Source organism: Siniperca chuatsi, linkage group LG16 (genome assembly GCF_020085105.1).
Source record: "Siniperca chuatsi isolate FFG_IHB_CAS linkage group LG16, ASM2008510v1, whole genome shotgun sequence".
NCBI classification, from domain to species: Eukaryota; Metazoa; Chordata; class Actinopteri; order Centrarchiformes; family Sinipercidae; genus Siniperca; species Siniperca chuatsi.
In genome coordinates, this window is record NC_058057.1 from 9,189,752 (window position 1) to 9,209,504 (window position 19,753).

The 19,753-nt window shown below is 42.3% G+C and overlaps 1 protein-coding gene across 3 annotated transcripts in view; it reads left to right on the forward strand.

Annotated features, from left to right (window-relative positions):
- Positions 1 to 19,753, forward strand: part of bcl11bb (BAF chromatin remodeling complex subunit BCL11B b) — a 32,649-nt gene that overhangs the window by 4,269 nt on the left and 8,627 nt on the right. For 2 of the 3 annotated variants that reach the window (XM_044169583.1, XM_044169582.1), the window contains exon 3: positions 4,880 to 5,263. In XM_044169583.1, coding sequence (XP_044025518.1) covers positions 4,880 to 5,263 — 384 coding nt within the window. Of the gene's footprint in view, positions 1 to 4,588; positions 4,733 to 4,879; positions 5,264 to 19,753 lie in introns of those variants that run through there. The other variant, XM_044169584.1, reaches the window with a different exon arrangement.

A 19,753-nucleotide genomic window follows, 5' to 3' on the forward strand; every position in this document is an offset into this window, starting at 1 on the left:
TTTCTGCAGGGTGCCAGCATATATCAATCACATGTCAGATCAGGGGTTATTCAGTGGAACTGAATGCAGCCTTGTGCCTTGCAGCCATGGGCTTTAGGTCACACTCTGCTTGGGAGTGCAGAGAACCTGAATATCAGCATATTTCTGGACAGGCTTTTAGTGGAAGACTGTGTACTGGAAATCTACTTACCAGGCCAGACATCAAAAGAGGACGTACGAGTGACTGTAACTGCAATGAATGCACACAATGTACAAGTGTGCGCCAAGGAAAGCAGTCACACACACATATAGACTCAGCATATACTGTAAAAATGCACATATCACTCTCAAAGTGCATGACCACATATACAAACTGTACATGTTCACACACACTAAGAAATCACATGCAACAAGCCATTCTGTCTAAGCTGAATTTGACCTTCAGTTTACAGTTCATCCTTTGTTTAATTAAGACTCTTGCAGGCAAAAAGGCAAACATCCCCTCTAGGCTTTTTTAGGCTCTTCCAGTCAATGATTCAGCTTGGAGTCACATCCATGACAAAGAAAACTATCACAGGAATATCCTTATGAATTACTCACGCGTTAATGTGGAACGACCGGTGTTTAGTATCACAGGCCTCCCTTGTTCAGAGACTGGTATTTTTTGCAATCTAATATCAGAGTTATTACAGAGAATTGTTTTCTGGATCCAGCAATGGAAACGCCTCGTGATAACTGTTTACTCTCAGAATTGGCATGCTACTTGTGAAACAGTTAATGTTTTCGTCTTTATTCGCACCATATGGCTGTCAAATGCTGGGGGAGAAAGCCACCGTACGCACTGCAACCCCACAGTAAATATTCACACTCATTGTGGTAACCGGATGATAATCTCACAGGAGATGATTGGTGAGCGATTTATGATTTACTGCAAGGCATTGCAGTTTGTTCTCAGATTGTCTTTCAATATTTCAATATTATTGAACACATTTAATCAATTTTGCAACGCTATAAAGCTTCTTTATTATTATTATTATTATATCTCTTAAAATTGTTCGACAAATTTGATTTATATCTCCAAATGTCATGCCTCATAGCTTGCAAGCCATTTATAGTAATTTAGTGACAAGTCACAGTCAGCTGCAGAGCCGTATTCTGCTCACTTTCAGACTGATAATCTAAGATTTATGATAAGAAATGAGACTGCTACAGATTAAATGGTGATAAGATAATGAAACACACAGGCCTGGAACTTACACAACACACACTGTTGCAGCTCTCCTTGGCAATCGCAGCCGAGAAAAAGGGATAGGCTAAGCGAGGCCGCTTGTTGTTTGAATTTTTGATTGCAACCATCTGCAACGTTGCTGGTGTCATTTATTTTCAATGACAGCGTGAATCTTACCCGACTTTCCCTGTGGGGTTTACGTGTGTGTGTGTGTGTGTGTGTGTGTGTGCGTGTGTGTGTATGCATGTGTTTTTAGCTCAGCAAATGGAAGGGGAAAACAAAGAAAGGGAGACAGGTCTGAACCCATACAGTATGGTCGACTGTCATATGAGTGCCCCTGGCTTTACTCTGCCTTCACCAGCAGAACAGAGTGTGCAGCTGGTATTAAAATGTTGTGTAAGGTCAGGACTTTAGCGCCAACGGAAAATAGTTTCACGGTTTCTGTTTAACGCCACTTAGAAGAATCTCATCAAATTCACATCGTTAAATTCAAACAAATGTTTTCAAATCCACCAAAAATTACATTTTCTCAGTTTCTTATTCAACGTAGGGCAGAGTAGAACTTTTCAAACCATGTTGTACATTTTTCTTTGCCTTCACCTTCACCTCAGGCAACAATGAAGACAACAAAAAGAGTCATCAGATGTATAAGAGCATATTAGGGATTAGTGGGATTTATAGGGGCAATTAATGTCAGAGGACATGAGAGGACCCTTATTTAGGCTACAGTATGCACCTTGGCATGTTTTACCTACCTAGCTTGTTTTACCTGGTCACTACTGTGAAAAACACTGACGAGGACGTCACATTTACTGTATCATATACAAATTTTATACAGTAAAATTACAATGCAACTCTAACCGAACTGTGTGGCAAACATTTTAATATTTGCAATTTAAAAAAATCAGCTGCAAATGAAACAATCCCTCGCCTCTGACAACATTGTTTCTTCATTAAATACTTTTCGGCCAGGCGTTTGAATATATTTTTCCACCTTTTACACAAATGGAAATATTAGTGAAAGAGGCCCATTGTCTTCAGCTGTGTCTTCCATCTGGTACACATTGTGCAGTGGCAGTGTGCAGCGGCAGCAGGCAGCAGCAGTGGAGTGACTGACTGACTCTCTCCTCATCAAACTGATAGGGGGTGCTCTAAGGCTGCCTGACTTAACTCACACTTGATAAGGCAGAGTAGCAGGACTGTCATTGGGTGAATATAGCTCTGTGCATGTGTGAGAGAGAGTGAGAGAAAGACAGAGAGAGACCAAGAGAGAGAAATAAAGTATGTGTGGTATTGTGTTAGACAGCTGGGTTTCATTGCTATCATCACGCCTTCTCAACGATGGCATGTTTGACAGTGTGTCTGCTATGCTCCCTTACCTATCAAGCATGTTCCTATCACATAGGAGTTTATACAGAAGAATTAGACACTGTCTGTCACGATGATAGGCTACATTTGGGTGTTATTCTTTCGTGTGTATGTTTCCATTTCAGTGTGTTTGTGTCCATGGTCCTTTTTTTTTTTTTTTCGTTTTTTCTCTTCCCTGCAAGCATTCCATGTTCAGTTCCTTCTTGCACCTGCGTTTTTCTCACACAGGTGAGCCTCGGGATAGATGAGTGAGCGGGTTACAGAGAGGGGTGCGGTTTTTAGAAGATGTCCGACTGATATTTGAGTGGCACAGTGACAGTGCCAACGCCTGCTAATTTAACGCCTTCTGCCCCCAGGCCGTGTTACTCAACCATAGGTTAACAAACAGGCCCTACTGTATTTGTTTCTGCCTCTCGCAGGGTGAAAGTCAAGTTCAAATGCCCAGGTGTCTCATCTCGTTGACTTGATGTTGTCTTTTTCTCATTTACAACACAGGAGGATCTGGGTCTTTTGCCACCTGTCTTGTTTTCAGCGTCAGAAACGAGAGCACGCCATATTGTTAGCAGAGATCTCCTGCATAGTCCCACTTATATGCATTGCACATATGCACACATGCATGCGTGCGCACAGTTACATGGGTTGTGTGAAGACTCTGGAACATTGCTTCATGTGAATTACGGTCACAAGCTGTGAACTGTAGGTAAATATGTGTTTGTGTTCCTTCTTTGCCGCCAAAGATTATGAGATGGAAATTATTTGGCAGGCATCCAGGAACCCATCTCCATTTAGAGAAAAGATATTTGGCATCGGATCATCACTCCAGGGCGAAGTGAGTGGACTGGAACGTGTGTGTGTGTGTGTGTGGGTGGGTGGGTGGTTGGTTATGGGAGGGGTGATTCATAGTTGCAAAGAAATATTTGAAATAATAAAAAATAGGGTAAAAATGTGTATGATATTCCGCCGGAACTCTGGCTGAGTTTAATGGTTATGGCTGCGAATTTAGAGGAGCAACGCCTCCCTGACAGTTTGAGATGGGTGATAAGAGAGTTTAGGATCTCTGCTGTGATATCTACACACCAGGATACAGGCACACACAAACCAACACACACCCTCTTTGTCTAATCTTTGCAATTATTAGGGTGTCATGTTTGGAGAAAGAGAGAGAAGAGAGGCAAAGGGGAGGGAGGGGTGTGTGTGTGTGTGTGTGTGTGTGTGTGTGTGTGGGGGTGGGGTGGGGGGTGGGGGTGGGGGGTGTTGCTAGAAGTGGATGAGCAGTAGAGACAGGCAGGCGATGCTATGCTCTTCTCCCAGGCATCAACACCTCTCCCTGGGTACCCGCTCACTCAGACGCCCCTAGAGTCTCTGGAGCTTCAGGTTTCCTCCGGGCTTTTTAGAAGAGGACACATTTTCATACTGGTACATCAGGGCAGTGTTTAAAAAAAATGGAGGTTGTCCATGAGGGATTTACGTTAAGCTGAGGGACTCAGTCTACACTATAGGGGAGGAGGGGGGAGAGGAATGTGTAATGGTTATTAATGACCGTGTCAGATCTGTGAAGAATGAGATTTACTCTCTTAACAGGACCCCGGGTTTGGCTTTATAGATTTTCTGTCTGTGGAGAATACAGTGTTCGAACTCACCTGTGTGCTGCTCCATTCATGGACACACACACTTAGACATCTTACTGTTTTGTTTTTTTTCTTTCTCATTTTTCTTTTCTGTGTCTTATTCCGTGATACACACACAACATGATCACACACACACACACACACACGCGCGTGCGCACGCTGGTGGATGTGGCCTCCGCTACGCTACACTTTGTTCTGCACAAGCTTGGGCTCCCACGTGGTGAAGGCAGCCGTCTAGCTATGACAGCTTAGTGCAGCGAAGGCCCTCACCGGAAACCCAGCCTGCACTGTGAGATGAATAGCTTCCTGGCCACACACACACACACACACACACACACAAATAGAAGCACAGACACACATATACATACAGTGTATGTGCTGCCACCCACGCAGATCTCTCACGGATAAGCTGTGCAGGTGTTTGTCTTGGCGAAGTAGCTTTACAGGGGCGTTGTTTTATGCCATGAAAGTGACACAATTGTGAACGTAATGATCATCTCGTGTGGGAGAGAGAGATGGCTTTTATCAGGTAATGTTATCAGGAATAACTAAACCTCGCTGCATATTTTCTCTCTTCCTGTGTCTCTCACTGTCTTTCTTCTTGCTCTCTTCAAATCTTTAAAAAAAGAAACACAAGTCATTTACATCTGTCACCTTCCTCTCCCCTTTTCTGCAGCTGAGGCCAATCATGATTCAGGGGCTGGATCTCCATCTCCGGAACCATCCACTCCCAGCCCTCGGAGGGCCGGACCCGGGGAGCATGATCTGCTGACCTGCGGCCAGTGCCAGACCAACTTCCCTCTGGGCGATATCCTGGTTTTCATCGAGCACAAGCGTCGTCTGTGCCGGGGGCCCAGAAGCGGACCGGGGTCCTTCTCCAAGCCTGGGGAGACTGGCGGGGTCATGGGCATTTCCATCTCTCCCAGGGCCAGGTCACTGGAGCTGGGTAGAGGGTCCATTCCGGTGGAGGTGGGCATCCAGGTGACCCCCGGTGGAGAGGAGGATGTGGAGAGGAGGCTGACGCCGGCCAGGGGGATCTGCCCCAAACAGGAGAGAGGAGGTACGGAGACTGGAACACACTGTACATTTAAAGGAGAATGCAAGAAGAACCAATACGCAGCTCAACTCTAAACACAGAGTTTTGAAGAGAGCTCTCTTGTCAGTATAGATGCACATTTCTTACACACATGTAGGTGCAAAAACACATGCACACATCTCTCACCTGTCCAAGACAGATAGCTCTCTTTAAAGAATCCCAGCTGCTTGTTATTTTGACAGTGGCCTTCAGGAGGGATTAATGTAGCCTGGGATGATTTCATTAGAGTGAGTGAGAGCTGCACTGTATGTCTATTCTGCTCCGTAAAAGTAAAACATCACACACACACACACACACACACACACATACACACAAAATCACACACACCAAACAAACACACACTGGCAGGCCTGAAGGACTTCTTCAACTGAAACCAATTGTGAAAGGCGAGGAAGAAGGTGATAGAGGAGCCACCCCCAGTGTGTGTGTGTGTGTGTGTGTTTGGGTTTTTTTCCTTTCTTTTTATTTGCTCGTATGAGTGCACATTACGTGTCTGAGCGTTAGTAAAGAAATCCTGCAGCATGTGAAAAAAAAGAGGTTAAGAAAGCTGATTAAAATTCATCTGTGTGCGTGGTGAGGAGAAGGGGATTAATAAAGCAGCAAGGCTGCTGTTCATCTGACTATATGGGGGGGGGGGCTGAGGCCTGTAGACTGCCAGCGCTGCAGGGAAACCAGTTCAAAGTTATCAGAGGAGACAGTCACCATCACACCCGAGAGCTGGGAAGGCTATCCGGGATTACACAAACTCCAGTAGACTAAGAGGGACTTGGTTAGAGAAGGGAGACGGCTGTATTGTGGAAGTTACCAGCCAGAATTACATGTAAAAAGATTATACAGTTAACACAGAAACTGGTCACCAGTGTCTTAAACTGGTATGTTATGGAGAGACTTAAATAGTAAAGGGTAGACTTTTATAATCCATTATATTATGTGTATGCACATGTAATATAATGCATATATACATAAGTTGTAATAATATTCTACTTATTAAAAACAGTTCTTACACAACCGCCACCACACATCCAAATTAATGGGGTGATTATACTGGTTTATGATATATTTACACAAGCAATGGAGAACTGGGAGAATTGGTGTTAAAGGTGTGAATGTAGATTTTATGTAGATGTCATGTCATCAGGCTGTGGTTGTTTCTTTTCACAGCATGTGAGCAATTTTTTTATTATTACATTTGTGTGGTAAAGATCCTTGGCGCAAGCAACAAATGTTTGATAACAAAATTGATCAGATTCAGTCCCCCCCAAAATGTAAAACTAAGAAAATACAGGAGGGAAAACGTATGCTTTATTTAGACGTGTATTAGGAGAGACTTTTAAATTTAGTTTAGTTTAAATTTTGTTTTGTATGTCACACATACATTCACTTTACTACTGTGGGATTCTTTAAGATTAAGCTGGTCTGTGAAATATTGCAAAATGTTTTGTAAAAAGTCCCTTAAAGGTACAAAGTTTCAGAATCAAAGCTGGTGTATTCATCTTTTTTAATCACTACAGAGATCAGAACATATGCACAGTTTCTGTGTGTGGCCAGCAGCTGTGTGTGGTCACCATCTTTTGCAGTGGGAAAACTGTATTGAAGGAGAACACAAACAATATGTGACAGCACAGTTTTGGATGTCACAGCTTATTTTTGATAATAAAAAGTGTGAGAATTTTGTAGAAGTTCTTCAAGTAATTTCTTTAAATCAAAAACAAAGATAGGAAAAAAAAGTCTAATTACTAATCTAATTAAATCCGAAAATGTTGAGACAGCCCATCAATGTTGTTACAATTTAGATTGTAATTGGACTTTTGCTAATTGTCTAATTTTTCAGTTGTACTTTGGAAATTTAATAAGCATTAAACCACCTTGTGTAGGAACCCACCGAGAAGCCTTGTGGCAGCAGAAAAAAGTTTATGCAATGAAAAAGGCATTTTTCATGGCATTTTGTCTGTAAGGTGGTCAGAGGAAAAACATTTAGGCAGAATCAGTGAGTGAGTCAGCCTGTTAGAGCAGCAGTCAGTTAGTCACTCAGACAGACAGACAGACAGTCTTATCACTATGAGACCAGGACATGAAAGCACTCGAAGCCCCAAATGAAAGAGAGGAGGAGAGCTTTGTTCAACACATTAGATTGCCACTCAAGGCAGTCTCAAGTTTCAACCAAATTAGATTACATTATTAGGTCTAATTAAGTCCAATGTGTTAGCAGCACCCACACTCACAGGCACACACACACACACACACACGTAAGGAAATATCATCACATTTACTTGCGCGTAGTATTGAGAACTTTGCAGCCAGAACACACACAAATATTTGCAGCACAGGTGACTAAAAAAGAAAATGAGAATATGTGTCAAACATAACACCATCCTGCGCACTCTTATGTACAGAAATGCACATGCACCCATAATGTACTCTTGCGTGCGCAAAATACTTGTGCTATATGCATAACCTTTAACCCTCTCCTCTCCTGGATTGCTTTTTTTTTCACTTGGTTGTGTTTTATAACATCCTGCCTGGCCTCTTTGTCTGTCAGCCTGCTTGCTTAAACTGCAAACATGCTGCAAGGCTAGCAGATTCAACCCCAAAAGGCGCAAACACACTCGCACAAACACACACGCGTGCACATGCGCACTCTCTCGTGCACATGGTGTAGATGAAAAATGGCCCTTCTGTGCTCTACCCCCCCCTTGAGTTTCTCTTGCTGATGCATGCACTCTGTGTGTATATAAGTGGGCTTTGTCAGAGTATGTTAATATTGTGTGTGTGCTTTGTATGAATTTGTGTATGTGTGTGTGCGGTGTCTGTGAGGAATGATGCGTGTCACCAGGCAAGCGAGAGGTTGTCACTAGGGGAGTGTTACCATGCTAAGACGACCCTGGCCCTGCTTTGAACCCCTCCCAGGACGGCTGCAGGGCCCCCTCGGAGCACTTTAAGACATCTAGTACATAAGGGCGAAGTCACATCATGACAACCTCTCTCTCTCTCTGTCTGTCTGTCTGTCTCTTTCTTTCTCACTCACAAATACTGTGTATATAGATCACACGGTAAATATTTCATGAGACCATGTGAACGACAGCAACATCCTCAAACATCTCTCTCTCTTTTTCTCTCAGTCCACCTCTCATCTCCCTGCTGTCACTTTTGTGGGCACATTAGGCTGAAGATTTTGCACTGGTTCGTCGTATTTGAATTTTTTTTTTTTGGTGGGAGGCTACTTTCAAGCTCGATGCGATACCGATACTGTTGTTCTTAACTGAACCAAAGTGGCTGTGGATTTATGATCAAAGAATTTAAATGAGACCCGCCACTTTAGAACTGTCACACCTACATGAACAACATTTCTGCGGTTGTGAAAGTGTGTTAAAGTGTGCAGGAGCATTTTTACATGATAAGATCAGTATTTGTTCATGAGCTAATGAGCAACAAGGGATTTTTTTTTTATCACCTAAAATGGCTGATGGTGGTTTTCTGGATGAAAACCTCTGGTGTAACCTACAAAGCGTATCAAAAGGGACAATGACCTTTGTGCCCAAAGAGGTCAAATCTGCAATGTTTGACACTTGTTTCACTGCCGCTGTCACTAAATAACTGTGACATTCCAGTTCCCACACCTCACCGCCGATTTGAAGGTGTCTCTCTTCTCTCTTCTCTTCATCCCTCTCTCTGCTTCTCCCCTCATCTTTTTTTTTTTTTTTTTGCCCCACCACCCAATGCTCCTTTAATCACCTGGCTTGCTCTCATTTCCATATTAAATAGGCTTTAATCATGAAAAGCAATCAGGCTTTTGCATATTCATACCTTCCCCTGTACGCCGGCTTCCCTGTCTCGCTCCAGTGCCAAGCAGCCAGTAATCAGTAGGCAGGCGGCGTAATGCCATAGCCCCGGCCCATCGCATGAAAACACACACACTGTGTGAGTTAGAAATAACTTCACATGCTACTTACGCATTATCTCTACTCCAGGAGAGAGAGAGATAGAGGGAGAGGGAGAGGGGTAAGAGATAAAAAAAGAAAGATGGCGAGACTGATCCCTGATTTGAGCTGCGAATATTTGTACAGAGGCTCAAGGAAAAGTCAATTTGCATAATGACTTTGTAGTTTTGCATTAATCACATTTGCATATGAAAATGCGTTAATTACTCCTGATGATTTTTTTTTAAAAACTTGCTTCATTTAATGTCCAAGCTCTGGGGTTGTGATTAGGGGTTACATGGTGGCAGTTGTGTAGGTGGTGTGTGTGTGTGTGCCTGCAAGTGTGTCTCATGTGTGTTCATGCTTTTGCATTTCTGGTGCAGTCTGTGTGTGTTTATGTGCTCTTACATGAGTGTTTTGAGTGCTTGCCAGGGAATTTATCTTGTGTCTGCTGTTAAACGTGTGTGTCTATTTTAGTTAGTTTGTGTGTGTGTGTTTCCCAGTTTCTGTGAGTGGCAAATATTTCTTTATTCCTCTGTGGGGAAAAAAAGAGGAGTACACTCCTTTCTCCATTTAAATGCACAACTTTTTTTTAATAACATGAACACACACTCATTTATGATACAGTATTGCCTTCTCGTGTTTCTTTTTTTGCACTTTCAAGCTGCAATAGGGGAAAAGAAAAAGAGAAAGTGAGAGACAAGATATAGTGATGTTAGAGGTATTTAAAAGAAGAATATGTTTCATAATGTCAACATTATACAGATTACTGGACTTTATAGATAATACCATTGCTTAGAAACAGAATAGAGGATGCTCCTCTTAGAGGTTTAAATTTTAATGCTTTTTCCTACAGCAACACAAGCCAGGCTGAATTTTATTTTTGAAACATTTTCATGCAAAAATGAATTAAATACAAAATCTAAGATACACCCAATCCATCCAAGAATTGAGGAGTTCATTTGCAAAAACAGATAAGCGCCACCAACACCGGTTTGATTGATATTCCCGGGAGTGCAAAAAAACATTATTTAGGAAAATAAATAAAAACTGAGATATTTTTGCAAATTAACCTTTCAATTATTCCCATTTCATGCATTTTTCTGTATTTGTATGCATATAGTTGCACATGCTTTTGCAGAATAATGCATGTGACTCGCTCACCCCTGCACAGTCAGTTATAGGCACTGGTTGAATCTAAGAAGTGAATAGTTCACTGCACTAAAATAACTTTATTTGTCACTGCAATTTCTAAACTTAAATGCTTACAAAGAGCAAGCAACATGCTTTGCTAAGATCTCCTAAGGTTAGCTCATGAGCTGTGATGGTGATCCTGCAGAAACACACAGCAAAAGAAAACTTTTGCCTTATCTTAAAAATTAAGGTAAAAGAATTAAATAATTTCCATTTGCAGTCATTAATTCACCATTTGTATGTCTCTGAGCATCTATGAGAATTTGGGTTAACATAGACATCAGTGTGTGTGTGTGTACAATTACAGTATACGTGTTCCTGCCTGTGTATGGGCCCCTAGAGTTGTTGGCTCATAACATTGTACCTCAGACAGGACCACCCCAGGGGCTGTCTGACTTTGCTTGTGTGTGTCTGTCTGCTATATCAAGCAGGGTCAACTAGGTCTATAAGAAAACTGCTAAAATGGCACAGCTGCATATGCACACTGCCACAGCCACCTGACACACGTGCTCACACGCATACACTAACACACACATAGAAATGTACATTAAAACATTTATGCAGAAAAACGGTAACTCAACATTCATGCAGGAATACACACACAGATAAGAGCCACACACACAAAACACGTGTGCATGCAGGAATGCATACAAAGACTCCCATCTTACATTAAGGCCTGCATCTCCCACCAAACACACTCACGCACACACAGACACATGCACATGCACACACAGCTTAAAGGCTCCCACATGAAGGCATCAAACGCTCCACAGCCAGCTTTATGGTACTCATATGGCAGCAGATTTGATATTTTCCTACCACAGCGGGGGAATAAAACTCGCCACTAATTTGGACTGCGAGCGCCACCGCTAACTTTCAGCATGTGCTGACTGACTGTGTCTTCCAGATGTGTGGACTCTTTGCTCCTTAACAGCCTTACTTAAGAGGCATTAGAAACCTCACACCCCGTCCCTGCTACGCATGGAGAGTGATGATGGCGCTTTGGTATTTAACTCAAACACGCTGCTTTGTGTGGCTTTGAGTGAAGTGCTGATGTGAACTTCATGGTCTCGCTGCTATGGACCATAAGTTGTCTTGTGTCAGTGGGAATCTGTGAAAATGTGTTTATGTTTTTTTGCATAAATAGCTATAATCAAGGTAATTTGACAGCTGCACTGTAGTTATGCAAGCTACACCTTTGCTTCACCTCTCTGGCTGTGACATTTGATAACACATGTGCTTTCATCAGTGTTGAGTAATGTTGCAGATTTCATGAAGAATCTACTGTAATTACAGTATAAGTATGCATGTGTATGTACACTTTCAAATACAAGCACATGCAAGACCCTAAATGAGAACCTGCTCAGCAACATGTACACCTTTCTCCCGCTCTGGAAACACTCCTTAGAGAAACCTTCAAGTCTTCATGACGGACATGCAGATACAATCGTCATGTGTCTGTGTGTGTTCAGCTATTGTGCAGTCTGAAAGACATTAGAGCATAACATATAATATGCCCCTTTCAGGAGTAAATGGGGAGATTTTCTGACCGGGACGTTCACTCACCCTTTTCTATTGAAAAGTAGCATGTTTTTGCCAATGGGAGGAATAGGGCTACCATTAGTATTTGTGAAAAGGAAAAGAGATGGCGCTTGTTAGCCAGTCAGACAGGGGTAATCCTACTTGCTACACTGTTGCTGTTCCTTTCCTCTTATCTTATTAGTGTCCCACTCTGATTTGGTGGGATTGTGGGAGAAGAAAATGAGGAGACAGCGTTTATGGCCGTATTTTCCTTTTACAGGCTGCTTCACCGCAAGAGATATTGAAAGCCTTTCATGGTACACTTACGATTCCCCTTATTTCATCCACTTATTTGTCTCGAGCAATTACTCCGAGAGAGAACACAAGAAACAGACAAACACATGATGAACGTACGTTGCCTTTATGTAGGTGTGTCTCTTAAACATAAATCTGTGTCAGGACCAATATCTACTAGTGTACAAACAACATATTGTATACACAAGATAGTATTCATTCATACATAGTAGCAATTTCCTGTAAGCAGTAAAAGTTGAATGAAGGAGAAAAAAAGCAAAAACACGGAATTAATTGCTAATGTATTAAAGGGTCAGTTCTACAAAAATTTGGAAAAATAATATTTTTTTTAGCTAACTTACCTTGTGGTACCTAGCCATGAAGGTAGTTTTCGTTTTATTTGCCCAGGTTTTGAGGTTTTGATATATACAGTATGTCTCTGAGATTTTTTCTACCTCCACCCCAATACAAGGGAGGTGAATGGAATTCCATTTGTAGTGCTCAAACTTAAAAAAAAAAAAAGATGTTTAAAAATGCTAATAGTGACAATTCTTTCCAGAAACAGTGTCCCTGTTACTCTGGATAATCCACAGACAGGTCCATTTCCAGTGAAAACAGGGAGGTCGGTCTGTGGATTATCTGGTTGGAGGACCAGGGACATTTTATTTGGAAAGACACATTGGTGTCTATTTCAAACATATTTTTTTCAATGCCGTGAGCACTGCAGAAATGTATGGATGGGTGGAGGCAGAAATATCAGACGAATATCTCAAAACCTGGGTATATAAAACTATTTGCGTGGCTAGATTTTTTAATATTCTGGGTGAACAGACACTTTAAGTGAGAGGATGCTTACAATTGTTGTCCTGGCTCTATTCACTATAAATTTAAATATGTTTTTATATTAACTTGTATTGCTTTTTTTACTTTCACTTTAACTCATAAAACCTGTACTGATAGCTACGAGAAAAGGAAAGAAACATCTGCTCTGGTCTGTTTCTTGGATGAAAGAGGGCTTGCGCTGTCATGTCCATAGATGGCATTGCAGACAGGGGAGTTAACTGCTCAAGGTTAAGGGGCTACACTCTCCCTGTATACTGGCGTAATTCATACTTTTCCAGAAAGCCCTCTTCTCTGTGTCTGTCTTCCCCAGAGCAGAACAGTGCAAGCCAAAATGAAATAAAGCCTAAGATGTTATCAGGGTGATTGGTGCCAGCGGAGCTTGTCTGGGCCTGTGGTCTGGCGGGGCAGCTCTGGCCCATACCAGCGCTTGTATGTGTGTGAGTGTGGGTGTGTGTGTGTGTGTTTGTGTGTGTGTGTGTGTGTGTGTGTGAGTCCTAAAGGCACTGGATAGATGAAAGCTTTCTTTAACCATAAGCTATGCAGGAGCCGTGCCAGGAGCAGGAAATGTATCAGCGTGATAACAGCCAGAAAGACAGAGAGAAAACGAGAAAGAGAAAGAAAGAAATGACAGAGAGAGAGACAGAGAGAGAGAGAGAGAGAGAGAGGCCACATGGAACCTACAGGGGGATGCCTGAGGCCAAAGTCAGCCCCATCGCACACACACACAAATGTCACTTCATAAATATGTCTTGGGTGTGTATGTTGAGAGATGAATCTATGTCTGCATTTGTGTGTGTATGGGTGTGTGTGGAGCATTCAGTTTACATATTAGAGATGGACACACCTGAGTATGTATAGGACCCATAAGAGAGAGAAAACCGAATTCACCTGGAGACATGATTATTGCAACACAAATAATGTTGTGCCGCTGGCACGACAGGACCTTATAGATGAGGGAGAGATGAATGGATAAACAGAGGGAAACACAAAGAGAGTCTCATGTTGTCTTATTGCACATAAACGCTAGAATTGAGTATCTTTAGTACACTCATTTGATTATATTAGATCATAGTTCATTTATTTGTGGGAAGAGAAGGAAGGAATTTTAATCATCTTTCTTTTAATTGTCTTAAATAGTTGGAGGGTCTGACATTTAGCATTACTACACATTACATTAACGTGGAACTTGAGCCTTAGTCTACAGGTGAAATGATTGAAAAAATTGACATGTTGGGAAATATGCTTATTCACTGCCGAGAATTAGATGAGATGAGCTTAGCTTAGTACAAAGACTAGAAACAGGGAGAAACAGCTCACCTGACTCTGTTCAAAGGTAACAAAATCCACCTACCAGCAACTCTAAAGCTCTTAAAGGTCCAGTGTGTAACTTTTAGGAGGAGCTATTGGCAGAATATAATATTTAAGTATTATATTAGTTTTAATTAAATATGTTTTAATTAGTGTATAATCACCTGAAAATAAGAACAGTTGTTTTTTCATTACCTTAGAATAAGCTGTTTTTATCTACATAAGGGGCGGGTCCCCTTCCACGGAGGTTGCCATGTTGCACCGCCATGTTTCTACAGTAGCCCAGAATGGACAAACCAAATACTGGCTCTAGATAGGGCCGTTTGCGTTTTCCCGAGTTTCGCGCCCACTGTAGTTTCTCCAACACGCTTGGAAGGGGAGGGTGAGGCGAGCGGTATTCAAATTGTTGCAAACTGCAATTTCACTGCTAGATGCCACTAAATCCTAAAAAACAAACAAAAAAAGACTCTGCAAGTCACTGCTCTGTGGCAAGAAATAGTCTGGTACATAACCCCCTGTAAAACCACAACGTGTCGTTTTTACACTTCGGTTTTTGTATGGATTAAACAATGGAGATATAAAGTGTTAATTAGTAGGCTTTAGAGATACTGCTAGGCAGATTGTGTTACCTTTGGACAGAGCTAGGCTAACTGTTTCTCCATTTCAAGTCTTTGTGCTAAGCTAAGCAAACCAGCGCCCAGTTGTAGCCTTATATTTAATGGACAAATATGAGAGTGGTATCAATCTTCTCAAAAATGTGTTTTTTCCAAAATGTCGAACCAGTGCTTTAAGAGTTCCAAGCATATCACATACCCATATTCTACTTTTCAAAATGGGCTCCATAACCTCTTTTTCAGAGCAGTTAAACAAAGAGAGCTGAATATCTCTGGTCCATTTTTTATTTTTTACACCTTCCCCTTTTGTTACATTGGTTTAGTAAGCTAACACTAATTAGATAGCTTGCAAATTGGCGTCAAATGATGCAACACTCCTGAGCTCTCTCCTGTGATGTTCACAGCCTTTGCTTCGTGTTTGAGTGTGAGGAAAAAACACTGTATCTTTAAGTAGCCAGGATTATATATTAAACTAGAAAAACTGTGGAATAACAGTGAATTAGATCATGAATGTTCAGGTTCTCTTTCCCGATCACTGGAACGTACTCTCCACCATGTCTGAAGCATGTGAGGGGCAAGTTTTATAACAGGCTGATTGGGTTGGAAGGGCCTGTGTGCTTCTTTCAGGGCCGTGGTGGTATTTTCCTGTGGGCTGCTAGTTAAGTGGGACTGGCTGCTTGGCTCCAGTGGGCAAAACCCAGCTGGGGACCATTACTACTGCTAAAAGAATATAGCACCCTGTCACAGAATGGTAGCCCGATATACACACACTGAACATGGGCATATACATGCAAACACACGCATAAAAGACATACATAATACCATATACACATACTTCACAAACAGAGGCACAAAAGCACTATTTTTTCCTATTTTTCATTTGCTTCTATTTTCACATACTGTCTCTTTCACACACACACACACACACACACACACACACACACAGGGGTAAACTGAGTGCATTCACAGAAGATGTAACGTGTAATGTGTTACTACAGAAGATGGAGGAATTTGCAAAAGAACACCTGCTTATCACAGGTTGAGATGAGTGCTGTATCTCTATGTATAACTCTATGCTTTTGTTTGATTTAATTTAGTTTTGTTTAGTTGACCATTCAAGAAAAAAAAAACATTAAAAGAATAACACAACATATTTTATGCACTGTTTGTATAGAATGATTGATCCGATGAAAAATTTAATAAACCCACAAAACAGTATTTGTGTGTCACTCACATGTCAAAGTCAATTTCCTATTCACTGGCGGTGAATAGGAAATTGACTTTCTGGACAAAGTAAGAGTCCCTGTGGGGTATGACTGGAGCTCATTTGGATGTAAAACCTCGAACAAACATTGTGTGAGTCCACAAAGTCAGTCTCCATTTCATTGCCAAAGCAGCTTGAGTTTTTGTCTTTTGATGCCATCACCTATCCAAACATTTTGGAGTTTTCTTGCTCGTCTGTAGCATCACTGGGGACCTTTTCTCTAAAATATTTCATCTTGTATTTATTCTATTTATTAATGGTGGCTTTATCCTTTAATTCTTTCGAATGGTGGCTTTATCCTTTAATTAATTGCTTGCACAACTACAGTTCTACCTAGTGACGCCATTGGTTCTTTTTTTTCATTGTATGGCTTTCTCTGTTTTCCCTGCTGCTGCGTCATGGTAAAATGGGTAGGTGATGGAAAGAGAGATTAAAGTGGTTGTTATTCTATGGAAAATGGTAATGTAGGTGATAAAGAAAAACAAAGTGCAATTCTTCTTCTGTTTCCCATTCTGCCTGCAATTCTTTTTTCCTCTTTTGCTGTCCTTATTTTCTTATTTTCCTTTTCTCCCACCGCTTTCCCTTTCCTTCTTTCATCCTCTCTTCCATCTTGCTCCTCTTCTTGTTGCTTCTCGCAACCACAAGCACGATTGAGTGTCATCCATTTGTCAGCGTCACATGACAGACAGCAGACCTCACAAGTGTGTGCACATACCCCCAAAACACACACACTCACGCACAGACAAATACAGGCGCTGGGACCAGTTAGGAGCTGATGGCGATGAGTCAGGCTTAGAGAAATGCCACAGAGAGCTTAGCTAATGCACTTTATTGAGCTCCCTTTTTCTTTTCATTCTCTCCCTTTTTTTGTCTATATAGTTCCCTCTCTCTCCCTCCCTCTTACTCTCTGTCCTAGAAGCCGCGCCAAAAGTCATAGCTCTTTACTGACAGAGAGGTCTTTCCAGTTATTTTTCACAGTGCGTCCCCCGTGCCCTAGCTGGGATAGCTAGCCTCATGGTGGTATTGTGCTCCTTCGGTCGTGCTACATGAGAGCCTCTTCCATTCATGCATTGTTGCACAGCTGGACTTGCTCAATGTGTGTGTGTGTGTGTGTGTGTGTGTGTGTGTGTCTGTGATCAAGTTGTTGGAGATACCTGATCCCTTTTATTATTCATTTGACCCGCATCCCAGGAGACATGAGGGTCAGGGTGAGGTACCCAGATACCTTGTACAGGTGCTTAGTGTGTACGTGAGAGAAAAGGAAGACAGGGGGAGAGAGAAAATGGATAAATGAAGAGATTAATAAAGGAAAAGAGTGAAAGAGAAAATATTTCGTGCATGGCTCTCGATTCCACACTTTTCAACAAACACATTAGGGCGCACTGTTTCTTTAAATCCTCTCTCGGGCTCTCAGGCATTTCAGATGGTCATATTGGCTGCAGACACACGCACACACACACACACACACACACACACACACACACACACACACACACAGATGTATATGGTTAGCAGGCCAAAGCTGGTTTGAGTTAGCATGGAGCCAGTCACACTGTGTGAGAGCCTTACCCCCTGCCTGCTACTGCCACCCTCCACAGCCTCTTTCCTTCTTTCTGTCTCTCCATCTCTCTCTTTCTTTTATTAAATATGTGTCAGTCACTGCTTGCCTGGGTCGTAGTTAACCGTCCGAGCTCCCAACGCCCAAACACACAAACACACACACACACACACACACACACACACACACACACACAGATATAAAAGGTTGATCTGCGTGGCCTCGTATCTCCTGATTAGCCCCCTTTACGACAAACAAGCCATCAGAGCAGAGGGTAGCAGCGCACCGAAGGAGGAGGAGGAGGAGCAGGAAGGACGGCTGGGAGATGTGAGGAGGAGGAGAGGAGCAGAGGTGTAAAGGGGGGCAAGTGGGTGAGGTGAGGAGGCTGGGACCCTTGGGGACTCCTAGATCACAGCCATGCTAATGAAGGGCTGCTTTGCCGGCAGCAGAGGTGTCAGCTAACCCCTGACAGGTGCACACACGCGTACTCCCAGGGCTTGTGCCTGCCCGTGCACGTGTGTATGTTGCGAGAGGGCTGCAGGGGCAGGTTTGTGTCCCAGTGGCCTAGCCTGCGGGCGGCTTTGTTCTGTATGAAAATCTGTCGCTGTGGCGTTCTGTTGCCCTTGATGGAATGCAGGAGCAGTACAGCTGTTATAGAAAAGTTGTACTGATGAGATGGTCCTCAATAAAAATAACTCGAAGAGCCTCACTTGTCCTTATATGAATATATGGATTTTTTAACAATTACAGATATGTGGACAGATAAGCATTGGGGCAGCATGTGCACATGGGCACAGCCAACACAATCCTTTAGTTTATGGTGGGTGGTGGTTTACAGGTTACATCATCTGTCATAAATCAGTCTCCATCCCAAGTTATCAGTATAAGAAGAACAGAGACTTCAGGGACACTTCTATCATATGATAGGAACATCAAACCAAAACAACATAATCATAGTGCCTCACAATCACATATAGTTACACACACACACGTGTGACAACTACTGTAGCACATCCTTTGCTTCCCCCAGTCACCTCCTTGTTAACAACCGGAACCTGCACCTGCCTTCTTTTTCTACAGTAAAGCAACATTATTCTACACGCTCCAAACTTTGCTCCCTTGATGTAATGTTTTTTACCCTGTGCACTGTAGAATTGTCCATGCCAAATGGACGCAGTACAGCGGAGAAGTTGGTGGGCTGGCGTTCAAATTCTACTTATTTTCAATTATGATTTTTTTCCCCCTGAGCTTTGTGAGAATTCATTTGGCATCAGTGAGCATTCATTACCATCCACTCACAGTTCAGTGTCAGCTGAGAAGCTCCAGTTTGCCCATCTTGTCGAAGGCTAAGCCTGTAGATTTTTGTTATTCTTCAGTGGTCTTATAATAAGGCCCTCTGGATTAGAGCATCTGATAAAGGCCCCAAAATGTAAGTGTAATGTAAATGGAGGGAGCTCATTCTTTGAAAATATAAATCATACTCCGTCTGGAAAGCTGGCATATGTTAATTCCTACATTAAACACAAATCCACGTCTGCACCATTTGCCTGTTGTCTACTTCAACCCCGCCAAGCTCACACCAACTTTTCTTCACTGGCCATATGCAAACAGTCAATACCATGGCTCCCCTTCATTCACTGGCATTTTGTTTGTACTTTTTAAGACAAAATAATGACTATAAAAGGCAATCTGGAAAGAATAAAATCTGATGTAAAGCTCAGATCTTGGTCCCTGAAGACTGGGTTAATTGGCCCGGTGGTTTAGTAAAAAAACCAACCCAGGAGAGAAGGAGAGCATTATTACTGGCCCACCTCAGCTCCACGCATGTGCCAATGTTTTAATAACTTCCTCCAGGCCTCCTGGCCCTTAGCCCTTGTTTTGTTGCACAGGACAAAGAGCTGCCCTCCTAAACTGGTCTGTATTGTGTTCGTCTGTTTCATG